The sequence below is a fragment of the Mobula birostris genome, chromosome 7 (genome assembly GCF_030028105.1).
Source record: "Mobula birostris isolate sMobBir1 chromosome 7, sMobBir1.hap1, whole genome shotgun sequence".
Lineage (NCBI taxonomy): Eukaryota > Metazoa > Chordata > Chondrichthyes > Myliobatiformes > Myliobatidae > Mobula > Mobula birostris.
In genome coordinates, this window is record NC_092376.1 from 4,530,393 (window position 1) to 4,548,328 (window position 17,936).

The following is a 17,936-nucleotide window of genomic DNA, read 5'->3' on the forward strand; positions in this document are numbered from 1 at the left end:
CTCCCACGTTTCCCTTCCTTATTGCTGTACATAGCGATGGAGACACGACATAAAGATTTTTACTCCTTCATGTTGTGAGATGGATGTAAGGGATTCCATTCTGATTCTATGATCCTCAGTTTTAGACACCTCTGTCAGGTCACTCCTCTTTCTCCTGCACCCCACTGAATAACACCCCAACCTGCTCAACCTCTCCCCACGACTCAGTGTCCTGAGTGCTGGCAATATTCTTGTAACTCTGCCCTACATTCTTTCGAGCTTAATGGTATCTTTCTTAAAGCAGGGAGACCAAAAATGAATACAGTAGGTCAGGCGGCATCTATGGAGAGGAATTCAGCCGAGACCCTTCTTCAAGACTGGAAAGGAAGGGGGCAGAGATAGTCTGAGAAAGTGGGGGAGGCGAAAGGGTGCAGGCTCAAAGGTGGTAGGTGAAGCGAGGTGGGTGGAATCGGGATGAAGTGAGAAGCTGGAAGGTGCTGGGTGGAAAAGGTGAAGAGGAAGGAATCTGATAGGAGAGGAGAGTGGACCATGGGAGAAAGGGGAGATGATGGGCAGGTGAAGAGGGGACCAGAGGGCAGAATTGAAGAAGGAGGGAAGGGGATGGGGTGGGAAAGACTGGAAGTTGGAGAAATTAATGTTCATGCCATCCGGTTGGAGAATATGAGGTGTTGCTTCTGCAACCTGAGTAGAGGAGACTATGGACCAACATATCAGAATGGGAGTTTTTTTTTAGATTAGATTATGAAGACACGTGGTTCCCTTTTATTGTCATTTAGTGATGCATGCATTAGGAAATGATACAATATTTCCTCCGGTGTGATATCACAAAAACACAGGACAGACCAAGGCTGAAAAAACTGACAAAACCACATAATTATACTTATAGTTACAACAGTGCACAATACCATAGCTTGATGAAGAAGTCCGTGAGCACAGTAAAGTTCAAAGTCTCTCAAATGTCCCACATCTCACGCAGACGGGAGAAGGAAGAACTCTCCCTGCCATGTCGACCACAATCCGACTCTGAGTCATCCGAAAACTTTGAGCTCTGATCAGCTCTCCGACACCGAGTACTGAGCGCCATCTCTGTCCAAACGATTCAACCTCCTTCTCGGTCGCCAAAAGCAGGCAAGGCCGGGGATTTTGAGGCCTATCCTCCGAAAGATTCCTGACCACACAGTAACGACAGCAGCGGACGGGCATTTCAGAAATTTCTCCAGATGTTCCTCTGTGCTTTCATGCCCGTCTCCATCAAATCAGAATTGTCCACGGCCACTATTTAACAGATACGATGTCATTTTTCACTGCAGAGCTGCGCACGCGCGGTGCGCTGCCATCTTCTCCTCCCGCCCATGGGGTTGGAATTGGAATTAAAATGGTTGGCAATATTCTAAGTGCAGCCCTGCCTGTGTCCTTTGCAACTGCGCTATGACCTCCCAACATGAATCCCTGACTGATGCAGGTCAACGTTCCAAAAGCCTTCTCTGCCCTGTCTACCTGTAAATGGTTATCCCTACAGATGATTTAAGGTTAAATATTGTCCGACCGTGGCGTCAGTTTCTGTTAGAGGTGCTTCCTCCTGCAATGACCTTTGGTATCTGCATCTGCAGCACGGTAGCTTAGAGGTTAGTGTAACACGTTACAGTAACCAGCTCTAAGGTCAGGGTTCAATTTCCACTGCTGTCTGTAAGGAGTTTGTATGTTCTCCCTGTGGTCGTGTGGGTTTCCTCTGGGAGCTCTGGTTTCCTCCCACAGTCCGAAGACATACGGGTTAGGGTTGGTGAATTGTGGGCGTGCTGTGTTGGCACTGGATTGTGGCGACACTTGCAGCTGCCCCCAGCACAATCCTCACTGATTTGATTTGGCGCAAAACAATGTATTTTGTTGTTCCGATATAATCTTTGCTTGTAACCTTATGGATGATTAAAGATCAAATATTGTTCACCCTGAGAGAATTTTCTGCTCCTCAGAGTAGAGCAGTTGGTAAAATTTCACCTTCCCCAGAACATACTGGTGGAATTCTACACTGCCATCAGAGAGGGCATCCTCACTTCAGCTATTCCTGTCTGGTTTGATGCTGTGTCCTCGTGTCGGCCATTCCTGCTGTGTCCTCTTGTCGGCCATTCCTGCTGTGTCCTCGTGTCGGCCAATCCTGCTGTGTCCTCGTGTCAGCCAATCCTGCTGTGCCCTCGTGCCGGCCGATCCTGCTGTGTCACCACACAAGATACGGAAACTACAGCAAACTGCAGGGATCACTGGCTGCAGTCTCCCATTACTGCAGAGCTTGTATCTGTCGGCAGAAATTATTGTAGACACAGTCCACCCTGCGAACTGTCTTTTCCAAAAGCTCCTGGAAAGCAATATTAGGTTATTGAAACAAAAGTTTCGCACCATCTTAAGCTGTCGAGGCCAAGTCATTGGGTATATTTAAAGCAGAGGTTGATGGGTTCTTGATTAGTCAGTGTGTCAAAGGTTATGGGAGAAGGCAGGAGAATGGGGTTGATATGTGGAGATTTGTGGCAAACATGAATATATGATATATACATACAGTATCTGAAGTACATCATATGGAAATGTTTGTATGATGCTGAATTTCAATAAAAAATAAAAAAAGAGAGGGTAATAACTCAGCCATGATGGAACGGTGGAACAGATTCGATGGGCCAAATGGTCTAATTCTGCTGTTATGTCTGATGGTCTTAAAAGTTTCTACCTCCAGTCAGTTAATCTGATCAACCATTCTAGTTAACCCCCCCATCTATTAATCTCATTCTGCACTGTAAGCACCTGAAACCATTTTTTATAATACTGTTTACATTGTAAATACATGTTGGTATTGATGTATTTATGCACATTTTATTCCATATTCATACTTTATACCTCCAACTTTATCTTTTATACAAGGCTTTATTCCTCTAATTGTTGAATGTTGCTGTTTGTTTCATGCCACACCCTGACCAGCACAGCACAGCAAATTCCTAATACAGTGGGTTCTGATTTATCGAGGTGGCTGCTTATTTGGAACAAGTCTTAAAGAACAAAAACTAATCTAGAATGTAGCTGGATTCCCTTCATTTATTTGGGCCCCTGTGCCTTTTAATTCGGACAGGACAATGTTGTTGAACAGTTTCTTCCTCGTGTCCATCACGTGCACTTGGTTTGGCCGTTGGACACTACTCTGTTTACAGCAAACAGTTTCAGTTGTGTGTGCTTCTTGTTATCAATTTAGGACCAACAGACACCGATTCAAATGTCAGTGATTTTTGATAATTTTGTTTTTATTTTGACTTTTTAAAAGAAAATCAGATCCTTGCCAAGATGCTGCAAAAAGATTTGACACAAGTCGGAAAAAATTACATGGGTACACTGGATGAGTTCCTCCCACGATAATTATTAGGAACTAATACTTGTTTTATAGTACTGAACTGGTATTGATAGTGTTCGGTTTTTCATTTAAATACATAATTTGTCACTCAGTTAAATGGAAGTTTGTCTTTCTTATTCCTTTTTAACTATTTCCATGAAACTTCAGCTAAATGAGGCAGCTGCTTAATTGGGCTAAAACGCACTGGTCCCCATGTGTCCCAATTAACCAGAATCACTGTACATGTAAATGCATATGGAGAATAAAGCTGATCCTATAGGCTGGGTGTCCACCTGTGATGCCTCGTCCTGCTGAATATCCAGTGACCTTGCTGTCTTGTATCTGTGTGCCTGCAGTGTGAGCCATGGAGAGAGAAAGCCTGTTGTACAGCCAACACCAGCATAGAGGCACACGATGACCAGTCCTACCTCTACAGATTCAACTGGAATCACTGTGGCATCATGACGGAGAGATGCAAGAGGCACTTCATCCAGGACACCTGTCTTTACGAGTGCTCCCCCAACCTCGGCCCCTGGATTCAGCCGGTGAGATGCCTGTGATAGTCCTCAGAATTAGACCAGGTTTACTGCACGGATTCCTTGTGGACTTTATGAGCCAGTTTTAAAATGCGAATGGTGCCTGTCAGGACTTGTCTGCGGAGTCAGTTGGAGACAGTTCCTAGTGGACTTTACGGGTCAGTTTTAAAAAGCAAACAGGGCCAGTCAGGGCATGTCTGTGGCGTGAGAGATTGCGTGGTGAGCTGGAGACAATTCCAAATGGACTTGATGTGCCAGTTTTAAAAAGCGAGTAGGGCTTGTCAAGACTTGTCAGCGGTGTGGGAGATTGCTTGGATGAACAGTAACAAGGGACAGATAAAAGAGGAGCGGGGTTTACCGGAGCGGCCATTGTTGGAGTTGTGAGTGGACAGTGTTAGAGTGGTCACACTCAGGCAGAAACAAGTACAGGCTAGAACTTAAGTTTGAGAAGTTAGAGGCATAGCCAGTGTAGTTGGGCAGTGGAGGGCTCCTCCTGTGAGATGTGTGATTTTAGAGTACCTCACAGTCTCCCTCAGGACTAAATGTGCAGGAAGTGAATTCAACTTCAGCTCCAGACTGACAAGGTCAAGAAATTGGAGCTGGATGTGTTCTGGGTCACCTGGGAGGCTGAAAACTTCAGAGTGGAGTTTGTTACTGAGGTGATCACAGCCAGAGCGCAGGCTTCAGGGAGTAGATGGGAGACCACCAGGAGAAATAAGGGGAGTAAGGAAGCACAAAATAATCTGCAGATGCTGGGATCAAAGCAACACGCACAGCACGCTGGAGGAACTCAGCGGGTCGGGCAGCATCAGCGTGCTGTAAGGGGAATAAGGAAGCAGTCAGTGTAGAGTTCCTCTGTGGCTGTATCCCTCTGCAGCAATTATACACGTTTGGATGCTGCTGGGAGGGGATGAGGAGATAGGGGGATTGGGGTGTGGGGGATTGGGGGGTGGGGGTTGGGGATTGGGGGAGATTGGGGGGTGGGGATGACCTACCAGGGCAGAGCGGCAGCAGCCAGGCCAGTGGAAATGTGACCGTCCCTGAGGCTCAGCAAGGAAGGGTAAAGTCAGGCAGAGTGGGAGTGGTAGGAGACTCGATAGTGAGGGTGACAGACAGGAGATTCTGTGGCCATGAAAGAGAAGCCAGGATGGCGTGTTGCCTCCCAGGTGCTCGGGTCCAGGATGTCTCGGGGCAGCTACAGAAGATTCTCAAGAGGGAGGTCACAGACACAGGTCGTGGTGCTCATGGGCACCAGTGATGTAGGTAGGATGTGGGGAGGGGTCCTGGGCAGTCAGTATAGGAGAGCAGGAAGAGACTGAAGGGCAGGTCCTCCAATGTAGCAATCTCTGGATTACTCCCAGCGCCACGTGCTAGTCAGGGCATGAACAGGATGATGGTACAGACGAATGAGTGGTTGAGGAAATGGTGCAATGATTTCTGGATCATTGGAATCTCTTCTGGGGAAGGTACGACCTGTACAAAAGGGATGGGCTACACCTGAACCCGAGGGGGACCAATATCCTTACAGGCAGATTTGCTAGAACTGTTGGGGAGGGTTTAGACTGATTTGGTAGGGGGTCGGAAACCAGAGTGATAGGGCTGAGGATGGGGCAGTTAGTATGCAACTCAATGCGGTGTGTAGGGAGACTGTGAGGAAGGACAGGCAGATGAGAAGGCAGAATTGCAGTCAGTGGGATGAGATGAAGAGTAACTGGGGATAAAATAAAAAAAAGGGTAATGAAAATAGACTGAAAATGTTATATTCAAAAACACACAGTATATGGAATAAGGTAGGCGATCCTGTGCCACAGTTAGGGATTGGCAGGTATCATGTTGTGGGCATCACTGAGATGTGACTGAAAGAAAATTATAGTTGGGAACTCAACATCCAAGGATGCAACTTGTATCAAAAGGACAGACAGGTAGGCAGAGGGGGTAGGGTGGCTCTTGATTAAAAATTGAAATCAAATCCTTAGAAAGAGATGACTTAGGATGGGAAGGTGTAGAATCCTTGTGGGTAGTGTTAGGAAACTGCAAGGGTACAAAGACCCTAATGGGAGTTGTATACAGGCCCCCAAAGAGTAGCCAGGATGTGGGATATAAATTTTAATGGGAAATAAAAAAAAAGGCAAGTAATAAGGGTGATGTTACAATAGATATGCAGGTAGATTGGGAAAATCAGATTGGTGCTGGATCCGAAGGGAAGGAGTTTGTAGAACACCTGTGAGATGGCTATAGAGCAGCTTGTGGCTGAGCCCACGGGGAAATGGTAATTCTGAATTGGGTGTTGTGTAATGAACCCAATTTGATTGGGGAGCTTAAGGTACAGGAGGCAGTGATCATAATATGGTAGACATCCTAAATTTGAGAGGGAGAAGATAAAGTCAGATGTATCAGTATGACAATGGAGTAAAGGGAATTACAGAGGCATGAAGGAGGAGCTGGCCAGAATTGATTGAAAGGGGACAGCAGCAGGTATGATGGCAGATCAATGGCTGCTGTTTCTGGAAGCAATTTGGAAGGTGCAGGATGGATACATCCCAAAGAAAAAGTATTCTAAAGGGAGGATGAGGCAACTGTGGCTGACAAGGGAAGTGAAAAAGCAAAAGTTAGTGGGAAGTTAGAGGATTGGGAAGGTTTTAAAAACCAACAAATGGAAACTTTAAAAAAAAGATAAAGAGGGAAAAGATGAAATATGAAGGTAAGCAACGATACCAAAAGTTTTTTCAGATATGTAAAGAGTGAAAGAGAGGCAAGGGTAGATATTGGACCGCTGGAAATGATGCTGGAGAGGTGGTAATGGAGCTTTATAAGGCACTGGTCAGACCACACTTGGAGTATTGTGAGCAGTTTTGGGGAACTTTATCTAGGAAAGGATGTCCTGGTATTGGAGAGGGTCCAGAGGAAGGTCACAAGAATGATTCTGAGAATGAAAGGGTTAATGCGTGAAGAACATTTGATGGCTCTGGGCCTGTACTCACTGGAGTTTAGAAGAATGAGGGGTGGTGAGATTTCACTGAAATCTGTCGAATATTGAAGGGCCGAGATAGAGTGGATGTGGAGAGGATGTTTCCGTTGGTGGGGGAGTCTAGGACCAGAGGGCACAACCTCAGAATAGAGGAACATCCATTTAGAACCGAGATGAGGAGGAATTTCTTTGGCTGGAGGATGGTGAATCTGTGGAATTCAGTGCCAGAGGTGGCTGTGGAGGCAAAGTTATTGGATATGTTTAAAGTGGAGGCTGATAGGTTCTTGATTAATCAGGGCATCAAAGGTTACAGGTAGAAGGCAGGAGAATGGGGTTGAGAGGGATAATAAATCAGCCATTTTATGGCAGAGCAGATTCGTTGGGACGTGGCCTAATTTTGTTCTTATGTCTTATGGTCTTATGGATAAATTCCACACTGTCCCCGCTCTGAGCATGTGTGACGGAATGGTGTGGAGAGAGCTTCACTCAGTGTCTGACCCTGGGAGTGTGTGATGGACAGTATAGAGGGAGCTTCACTCTGTGTCTGACCCCGGGAGTGTGTGATGGGACAGTATAGAGGGAGCTTCACTCTGTGTCTGACCCCGGGAGTGTGTGATGGGATGGTGTGGAGGGAGCTTCACTCAGTGTCTGACCCTGGGAGTGTGTGATGGGGCGGTGTGGAGGGAGATTCACTCTGTGTCTGACCCTGGGAGTGTGTGATGGGACGGTGTGGAGGGAGCTTCACTCTGTGTCTGACTCCGGGAGTGTGTGATGGGATGGTGCGGAGGGAGCTTCACTCAGTGTCTGACCCCGGGAGTGTGTGATGGGACGGTGTGGAGGGAGCTTCACTCAGTGTCTGACCCCGGGAGTGTGTGATGGGACAGTGTAGAGGGAGCTTCACTCTGTGTCTGACCCCGGGAGTGTGTGATGGGGTGGTGTGGAGGGAGATTCACTCTGTGTCTGACCCTGGGAGTGTGTGAGGGGACAGTGTGGAGGGAGCTTCACTCTGTGTCTGACCCCGGGAGTGTGTGATGGGACAGTGTGGAGGGAGCTTCACTGTGTGTCGTTTGAAGATGTCCTGGATGCCTGGGAGGCTGGTGCCCATGATGGATCTGGCTGAGTTTGTTACTTTCTGCAGCTTTTCCCAGTCCTGTGCAGTCACCCCTCCGCGGTACATCTGTAGAAATTTGCCAGTGTCTTTGGTGCCATACCAAATCTCCTCAAACCCCCAATGAGATATAGCCACTCTCTCTCGGGAAGAGTGGTGTTTGCGAGGGGTAGTGTGTCACTCCTCTGTGTCCGTGACAGGTCGATCAGTCTTGGAGGAAAGAGCGAATCCTGGATGTTCCGATCTGTAAGAGTGACTGCGAAGGGTGGTGGGAGGACTGTCGACAGGACTACACCTGCAAATCCAACTGGCACAAGGGATGGGACTGGTCCTCTGGTGAGTATCCCGGACCGGATGCCGGTGGGTGGTCCTGGGCCGGATTCCGGTGAGTACCTTGGCTTCGGATGCAGTATCAGTCCTCTGGTGAGCTATCCGTAACCGGTGGTCTGCTGAGTACCGTGTCAGAGCTCTGGAGAGTATCCCAGACCGGGAGTCCTGGTGACTCCAGCTAGATGGTGGGGGACTTGATAATGGATGCTGCTTTCCTGCAACAGTGCTCCTTGTGAATGTGCTTGATGCTGGGAGGGCTTTGCCTGTGATGGACTGGGCCCTATCCACTCCTTACTGTAGCCTTTTCCATCACTGGGCATTGATGTTTCCATAACAGGCCGTGATGCAAACTAGGGAGAATCTGCAGATGCTGGAAATCTGAGCAACACACACAAAATGCTGGAGGAACTCAGCAGGCCAGGCAGCATCCATGGAGAAAAGTACAGCTGGCCCCTTTGGCCCAAAACATGACTGTACTTTTCTCTATAGATGCTGCCTGGCCTGCTGAGTTCTTCCAGCATTTTGTGCGTGATGCAGTCAGTCAGGATACTTTCCACTGTACACCTATGGAAGTTTGTCAAAGTCTTTGGTGACTTGCCGAACCTGCAGAAAGTTTCTGACAGAGTAGAGGTGGCCAAGCTTCCCATCTGAACCAGTCCCATTTGCTGTGTTGGACCCAAATCCCCACAGACCTTCCGTTACATGTCCCTGTCCAAGTATCTTTTAAACATTGGAGTTGTATCAACCTTAACCACTTCCATGTTCTCGTGAACCTCCTCTGGATACACTAGTGAAATTTAAGAGACTACTAGACAGGTATATGGAGGAATTTAAGGTGGGGGATTATATGGGAGGCAGGGTTTGAGGGTCGGCACAACATTGTGGGCCGAATGGCCTGTACTGTGCTGTACTATTCTATGTTCTATGTTCTATGACCCTCTCCACATCCTTTGTGAGATATGGAGCCCAAACCTGCCAGAACAACTTGCCCCTCAGGCCCCTTTCATTCTTTCTCCTCGTAACGTAAACCTTTGCCTCTACTTTGGACTCACCTAACCTTTGACAGAGACTACCTATCCTACCTGTACCCATCATAATTTTAAAAATCTCAATGGGTCACCCCTCAGTCTCGACTCCAGGGAAAACAGTCCCACCCTGTCCAGTCCTTCCCAATCACTCAAGCAGTCCAGGCTTGGCAAATCCCGGTGAATCTTTTCTGCAGCCTCTCCAGATTACTTCTTGTGTGCTTTACTGTACAGGGAAGTATATGGTCATGCACTTTAGCAAAAGAAAAAGGCATGTTCTAGTTTATAAATGGGAAGAAAATTCAGAAATTAAAGATTCAGAGGAACTTGGGATTCCTCGTGCATGATTCTCTGAATGTTAACTTTACAGTTTGAGTCTGTGGTGAGGAAGGCAAATGCAATGTTAGCGTTCATTTCGAGAGGACTAGAATATAAAAGCAAGGATGTAATGCAATAAATAAGATGAAGAAAGGAAAGACAGCAGGTCCCGATTAATTAGTAATAGAACAAATTATCGCCCTTGAAGATTATGGAATTGAAAAACTTACTGATTTAATCAATGACATTTATGAGACTGGAATAATACCAGAAGAGATGAAAAAATCAGTATTTATCACTCTTCCTAAGAAACCTGAATGTGAATTACATAGGACCATAAGTTTAATGAGTCATATAACCCAGATATTTCTAAGAATTTTGATGACGAGCTAAAAGTAAGATACGAGCTGAAATAGGTAAAGAACAATGTGGTTTTGTGAAAGACAAAGGTACAAGAAACACAATATTGATGTTAAGGATACTATCAGAACGAGCTATTCAAATGCAAAAAGATTTGTTTGTTTTATCGACTACACAAAAGCATTTGATAAAGTGAAGCACAATAAGTTAATTGAAATATTACAGGAAACTCTAGATTTAGATTTGAAAGACCTCTGCTTAATCAGAAATCTGTACTGGGAACAAACTGCCGCTGTAAGAATAGATGGGGAAGTGAGTCAGTTTATGAAAATCAAGAGAGGTGTTAGACAAGGGTGTGTTTTCCCAAACAACAGGAATTCTGCAGATGCTGGGAATTCAAGCAACACACATAAAAGTTGCTGGTGAACGCAGCAGGCCAGGCAGCATCTCTAGGAAGAGGTGCAGTCGACGTTTCAGGCCGAGACCCTTCGTCAGGACTAACTGAAGGAAGAGTGAGTAAGGGATTTGAAAGTTGGAGGGGGAGGGGGAGATCCAAAATGATAGGAGAAGACAGGAGGGGGAAGGATAGAGCCAAGAGCTGGACAGGTGATTGGCAAAGGGGATACGAGAGGATCATGGGACAGGAGGCCCGGGAAGAAAGACGGGGGGTGGGGGGGGACCCAGAGGATGGGCAAGGGGTATATTCAGAGGGACAGAGGGAGAAAAAGGAGAGTGAGAGAAAGAATGTGTGTATAAAAATAAGTAACAGATGGGGTACGAGGGGGAGGTGGGGCCTTAGCGGAAGTTAGAGAAGTCGATGTTCACGCCATCAGGTTGGAGGCTACCCAGATGGAATATAAGGTGTTGTTTCTCCAACCTGAATGTGGCTTCATCTTTACAGTAGAGGAGGCCGTGGATAGACATGTCAGAATGGGAATGGAATGTGGAATTAAAATGTGTGGCCACTGGGAGATCCTGCTTTCTCTGGCGGACAGAGCATAGGTGTTCAGCAAAGTGATCTCCCAGTCTGTGTCGGGTCTCGCCAATATATAAAAGGCCACATCGGGAGCACCGGACGCAGTATATCACCCCAGCCGACTCACAGGTGAAGTGTCGCCTCACCTGGAAGGACTGTTTGGGGCCCTGAATGGTGGTAAGGGAGGAAGTGTAAGGGCATGTGTAGCACTTGTTCCGTTTACACGGATAAGTGCCAGAAGGGAGATCAGTGGGGAGGGATGGGGGGGATGAATGGACAAGGGAGTCGCGTAGGGAGCGATCCCTGCGGAATGCAGAGAGTGGGGGGAGGGAAAGATGTGCTTAGTGGTGGGATCCCGTTGGAGGTGGCGGAAGTTACGGAGAATAATATGTTAGACCCGGAGGCTGGTGGGGTGGTAGGTGAGGACCAGGGGAACCCTATTCCTAATGGGGTGGCGGGAGGATGGAGTGAGAGCAGATGTACGTGAAATGGGGGAGATGCGTTTAAGAGCAGAGTTGATAGTGGAGGAAGGATAGTGGTGTGTTTTCTCCCCTGATTTGTTTAATGTGTACAGTGAAACAATATTACAAAAAATAAGAGACATCTTGGGAATCAAAGTTGGTGGTGAAAACATCAATAATTTCAGATATGCAGATGACACTGTTAATTGCAAGTACGGAGGAAGAACTACAAAACTTAATTGATATAGTTGTTGAACAAAATGCAAAAATGGGTCTATTAATTGCAAAAAGACAGAATGTATGGTGATATCCAAAAAGAAGGAGAATCCTATCTGAAGGCTGAGAGTAAATGGGGAGGACATAAAACAAGTACAGAACTTTTGCTACTTAGGAAGCTGGGTGACATCAGATGGCAGGTGCGACATGGACATCAAAAGAAGAATAGGGATGGCAAAAGACACCTTTACGAGAGTGAAGAGTATACTGACTAATACTAAACTAGGCATGACAACCTGCCTCAGAGTACTGAAACGTTATGTATATCCAGTTATGTTATATGGCTCAGAATGTTGGACAATATCTAGTAACATGAGGAAACGAATTGTAGCAGCAGAGATGTGGTTTTTGAGGAGGATGCAAAGAATATCATGGATGAAACGAATATCTAATGAGGATGTCATGAACAGAGCAAACACAAAAAGAGAAATAATGTATGAGATCATGAAAAGGCAACGTAACTTCATTGGACATGTGATTAGGAAAGAGGAGTTAGAATGCACAGTAATTATGGGAAAGATTGAAGGGAAGAAAGCAAAAGGAAGACAAAGACAAATGATGATGGAGACAGCAGCCAAAGAACTGGAAATGAATACCAATGAATTGATCCACTTGATCCGAAACAGGAGTGTGTGGGCCATGGCAGTCAAAGCTCAAACTGGGCACGGCACCTGATGATGATGGTGATGATGATGCTGAGGCTTTATAGGGCATTGGTCAGAAATTGGAGTATTGTGAGCAGTTTTGGGCCTCATTTCGAAGGAAGGATGTACTGACATTGAGAGGGTCCAGAAAAGATGCACAACACTGAGCCCAGGAATAAAAGTATGAGGAGTATTTGATGGCTCTGAGCATGTACTCAGTGGAGTTTAGAAGAATGAGGGGGATCTCAGTGAAACCCACTGAATATTGAAAGGCTTGGAGAGAGTGGAGAAGATGTTTCTTTTAGTGGGGAAGTCTAGGACCAGAGGGCACAGTTTCATAATAGAGGAATGCCCCTCGAGAACAGAGATGAGGAGGAGTTTCTCGAGCCAGAGGATGATGAATCTGTGGAATTCATTGCCACAGGCAGTTGTAGAGGCCAAGTCATTGGGTTTATTTGAAGTGGAGTTTGATAGGTTCTTGAATTGTCAGGGTGTCAAAGTTTAAGGGGAGAAGGCAGGAGGATGGGGGTTGAGGGGGAAAATAAATCAGTCATGATAGAATAGTGGAGCAGACTCGAAGGGCCTGAATCTGTTCCTATGTAACATGGCATCCTACTGCTGTAATCGGTGCCTCGTCCAATGAAAGCAAGCAAGATGAGCTCCTTCACCATCCTGTCGGTGTTGTCAGATCTGTTGGGCCTCCTGGTTTTTGATTGTATGGCCAGTGGGGGTAATGGGTTTACCATATGCCCCACTGGGTGCTCGTAACAATCTTACAATCTTGTATTGTCTGGCCAGAGTCTCCATGTGCCCCACCAGGCACTCATACATTCACCTTGGTAATTGGTTCTCCAGCTCTGTGTGTGTGTGTGCATTTACATGATTTTTTTTTGTCTCTGTCTCCTCATTCATCTTTGTTAACTCTCTCGTCAGGCATCAACAACTGTCCGAAAGACTCCAAGTGTATGAAGTTTTCAGAAATGTTCCCGACTCCCCAGGACCTCTGTGAGAAGGTGTGGAGCAAATCCTACAAGTACACCTCGCACGATCGGGGGAGCGGGAAGTGTATCGTCCTGTGGTTCAACGCGCATGTGAAGCCAAACCCCAACAAGGAGGTGGCGCGGTACTACGCTATTCAGAAGGGGCTGATATCGGCTTCAAGATCTGTCTCCCCATGTCATCTGGTCTTGCTGCCACTCCTCCTTGCTCGAGCCTTGTCCTAGATCCCAGAACGAACCGCAGGGAGGGACTGTGGACGGGCTGTCCCCCTGAGGACTTGCTTTTGCACACCTGAGCCCCAGTGCGTACACGATTCAACCAGCTTCGGTCTCCAGTCAGTGGCTTCAGGCGGACAGCGCCCGAGCAGACGGTCGTGGACTCACAAACCCGACAGCGCCACTTCCACCTCCTCCGGAAAGTCCCGAGGAACTTCACCGTGGCTGGAGGGTCTTCACAGAGTGACCACCAGTCAAATGTAGACAACACAACGGCCAATCAGTGCACAGTGAGATCCCACAGATAGACACTATTGACTGTACATTGTTGATGGGGGGTGGTGAGTATTCTGGATGTTAGGGAGTATCCCACTCTTTGTTTTTCCAGATGGTGTCTGTGGGATTGGTTCCAGAGGGTTGATGTTCCTCGGTTTAAGGATCTGTTAAGGAAGAGTCACAGAACAGTAAAGGCCCTTTGGCCCACAGTGTTGTGCCAACCCTTTAAACTACTTTAAATCACTCCAACCATTCCCTCCTAAAGAGCTGTCTGTTCTTCTGTCACCCATGTGCCTCTCTAAGAGTCTCTTAAATGCCCCTAATGTATCTGCCTCTTCCACCACCCCGGCAGGGAGTTCTCCGCACCCACCCAGCGATCTGGGGCCTATTCTCGCCACTGTCAATAAGGAATTTGTAAGGTCTCCCTGTGACTCTGTCAGTTTTCTCCGGGTGCCCCAGTTTCCTCCCCAATTCCAAAGAGGTACGGGTCAGCAGGTTAACTGATCACATGGCTGTGATGTGGACCATAGACACGAGAGCAGAAATAGGCCATTCAGCCCATTGAGTCTGCTCCGCCATTCCATCATGGCTGATCCTGGATCCCACTCAACCCCACACACCTGCCTTCTCGCCATGTCCCTAGATGTCCTGACTGATCAGGAAACTGTCAACTTACAGCTTCAATGTACCCGTGTACTTGGTCTCCACCACAGTCTGTGGCAGAGCATTCCACAGATTCACTATTCTCTGGCTAAAAAAAAAGAATTCCTCCTTACCTCCATTCTGAAGGGTTGCCCCTCTAGGTCTGGATACCGCCACCATAGGAGTATCCTGTCCACGTTCACCCTATCCAATCCTTTCAACGTTCAGTGCGTTGGGCAGCGTGGGCTGGTTGGAACGACATTGTGTGTCAAGGGGCCTGTTACTGAAATGTATCTCTAAATAAAAACCATTGAGCACAGAACAAAGCACAGCACAGGCTCTTTGGCCCTCAGTGTTGTCTGACCTTTCAATCTACTCCAAGATAAATCTACCCCTTCCCTCCCACATAACCCTCCATTTCTCTTTCATTCATGTACCTATCTATTGAATGTCCCTAATGTATCTGCCTTGGCCACCACCCCGACTGTATGTTCCACACACCCGCCATTTCCACCCTAGAAAAATGCCTCTGACTGTCCACTCAATCTCTGCCTCATCATTGTATTTCTCTTGGTCAAGTCACTCTCATCCTTCTTTGCTCCAAAGACAAAAGTCTGAGCTTGCTCAACCTGTTCTCCAAAGACATGCTTTCTAATGCAGGCAGCATTTTCTGCACCCTCTCTAAAGATTTCGATCTCCTGCTCCAACTGTGCCCCTCTCCCTCAGCACTACCCCTCTAGTGTTCTCCCCTGTGCCAGGGACCCTCAGCACAGGTCGGGTAACAACCTTTCAGAGTATCTGCATTCACTGTACAGAAGTAACCTTCAGCTCCGTTCCCCCACTGAGCTATGGCTGCCTCCCACATCGTACCAATGAAGCCCAACATGGGCGCGAGGATCAGCTGTGGCCTGGGTGCCCTACAGCTCTCGCGACTCAATAAATGAAGTCAATGGTGCATCAGCAGTGGCGATCTCCGGTTGAGGAGCAGGGGAGGCTGGTGTGCTTCCTGGGTTGTGCCGTCACTCTGCAAGCGGGTGGAGATGGAATCTGTGTTCCGTGACCTTTCATAGAGGCTGGGGTATTGTCAACCTGGGTTTAGGTCCTGTATCTCTCCATAGTTGCTACCTAATCTGCTGGATGTTTCTGGATTTTGTTTCAGATTTTTTAGCTTCTGCAGATTCCTCACCCAATCCCAGTTCTGGTAAAACTCCATAAGACATAGGAGTAGATTTGTATCTGGTTCCACCATTCCATCATGTCTGATTTATTATTCCTCTCAGTCCCATTCTCCTGCCTTCTGCCTGTACCCTTTGATGCCCTGACTAATCAAGAACCTATCAATCTCTGCTTTAAATATACTCAATGACTTGGTCTCCACAGCCATCTGTGTCAATAAATTCCATTTGTACTTCCATAAAGTACAAATCTTATTAAGAAGTGGTTTCCAACAACAGTTCAGGATTGGCGGGGAAGGGGGCAGAAGCCAGAATAAGATGGAAGTGGGAAAGTACAAGCTGCCAGGTGAGAGGGAAGCTGGATGGGTGGGGGAGGGGATGAATTAAGAAGCTGGGAGGTGATAGGTGGAAGAGGTAAAGAGCTGAAGAAGAATGAATCTGATAGGAGAGGAGAGAGGGCAGAGGGAGATGATGGGCAGGTGAAGAGAAGGGATGAGAGGAGAATCAGAAAGTGGAATGGAAAAGGATAGAATGGGGAGCGAAGAATACATTCTCTGAAGTTAGAGATGGTATGGCCAGGATGGTGGTAGAGGCAGATACATTAGGGGCACGTAGGCGACTCCTGGATAGACATGTGGTGGATGATAGGAAAATGGAGGCTACGTGGGAGGGAAGGGTTAGATTGATCTTGCAGTAGGTTAAAATGTTGGCACAACATTGTTGGCCGAAGGGCCTGTACTATTCTTTGTTCTAATTCTCCAACTAGAGAGACTAGCTCCTTTCTTCACAGATGCTGCCTAACCCAGTGAGTTTTTTTTTAGTGATACAGTGAAGAGTAGGCCCCAAATCAGAAACAAGAGAAAATCTGCAGATGCTGTAAATCCCAGCAACACTCATGAAATGCTGGAGGAACTCAGCAGGCCAGGCAGCATCTATGGAAAGGAGTACAGTCGATATTTTGGGCCAAGACCCTTCGAGCTACGCTGACCCCACAACCCCTGACAAACATGATTAACCCTAACCTAACCACTGGACAACCTACAATGACCAGTTACCCTACCTGCCACGTCTTTGGACTGTGGGAGGAAACCGGAGCACCCTGAGGAAACCCACACATTCACGGGGAGGACTGGGAGAGGCTCCTTACAGGACGGAGCTGCAACTGAGCTCCAAACTGTGCTCTCTCTAAATTGAACTGCAGATTCTGGGATGCCCTGAGCTTTAATAGTGTCGCGCCAACTGCGAGCTTCCATGGCACCCAGCTGTCAGCATTGTTTCTATTTTGCATGAAATATTGCCATTTTGCCGTTTGTGGGATCTTGCTGTGTACAAATTGGCTGGGGTATTCCCTGTATTACCGCCACAATTACGTTTCGCAGGCCTCCCTGTGACCGCGTGGGTTTCTTCCCACGCTCCAAAAACGTACGGCTTAGAGTCAGTAGGTTGCGGGCTGCCCCCAGCGCATCCTCGGACTGTGTTGGTCGAAGATGGAAGCCTCACATCTGGAATCGAATCAAATCAAATTCAAGTTTCATTACCATTCAACCGTACGTGAATACAGCCGCACGAAACAGCGTGGAGCCATGGTGCAAAACATAGAACAGCGCATTCAAAATAGCGAGCAAAAAACAAACAGGTATTGTCCTGAGCAAGATGTCCTGCAAATTGATTGCACAGATTACCCGCGGTGTGCCTATCATTCTGCTGCTTGAGCGCTAGGGGGCAGTACCGGGCCGAGCAGGGGCGCCGCGCTGCAGCGCTGGCCGATTCGTTTCACCATACAGGTGACGAACAAACTGAGCTTTAATCTTTAGGTAGCGGACGGGCTATTCCGACATTCGTTCCGTTAAAATGCTGCATAATATGATAACATGTGATGGGAGTATTTTAATATTTTGAGACCATTTAATGCAACCTCTAACATATTAACGCTCCCATCCATCGCCAGTAAGTGCCGAAGTTCCCTCTTGTGATGCACAATGTCTGTACATTTCACTTCCTACCTGTCGCCTTTGCTCTCGAACGCGACTGAAATAAATGGTTTCTTGAAGAGCAGCGTCTGCCTGGTGCAAGATTGTCCGCCGATGTTAATGAACGAAAGGCTCAAAGTAGATTGATTATTAATGCCACCATATATAACCCTGAGGTTCATTTTAATGCGGGCATGCTCAGCAAATACAAACAACACAATAGAATCAATGAAAATACGCACACAACGGGACAGACAACCAATGTGTAAAAGATAACAAAATGTGCAAATACT

At 47.1% G+C, this 17,936-nt stretch overlaps 1 protein-coding gene across 2 annotated transcripts in view; it reads left to right on the forward strand.

The window, feature by feature from the left end:
• The window catches only part of LOC140199973 (folate receptor beta-like), a 31,636-nt gene extending 13,904 nt beyond the window's left edge, over positions 1–17,732 (forward strand). For both annotated transcript variants that reach the window (XM_072262514.1, XM_072262515.1), the window contains exons 3-5: positions 3,721–3,909; positions 8,177–8,312; positions 13,300–17,732. In XM_072262514.1, the coding sequence (XP_072118615.1) occupies positions 3,721–3,909; positions 8,177–8,312; positions 13,300–13,589 (615 nt within the window). In that variant the 3' untranslated portion in view covers positions 13,590–17,732. The remainder of the gene's footprint in view (positions 1–3,720; positions 3,910–8,176; positions 8,313–13,299) is intronic.
• The last annotated feature ends 204 nt before the right edge of the window (positions 17,733–17,936 follow it).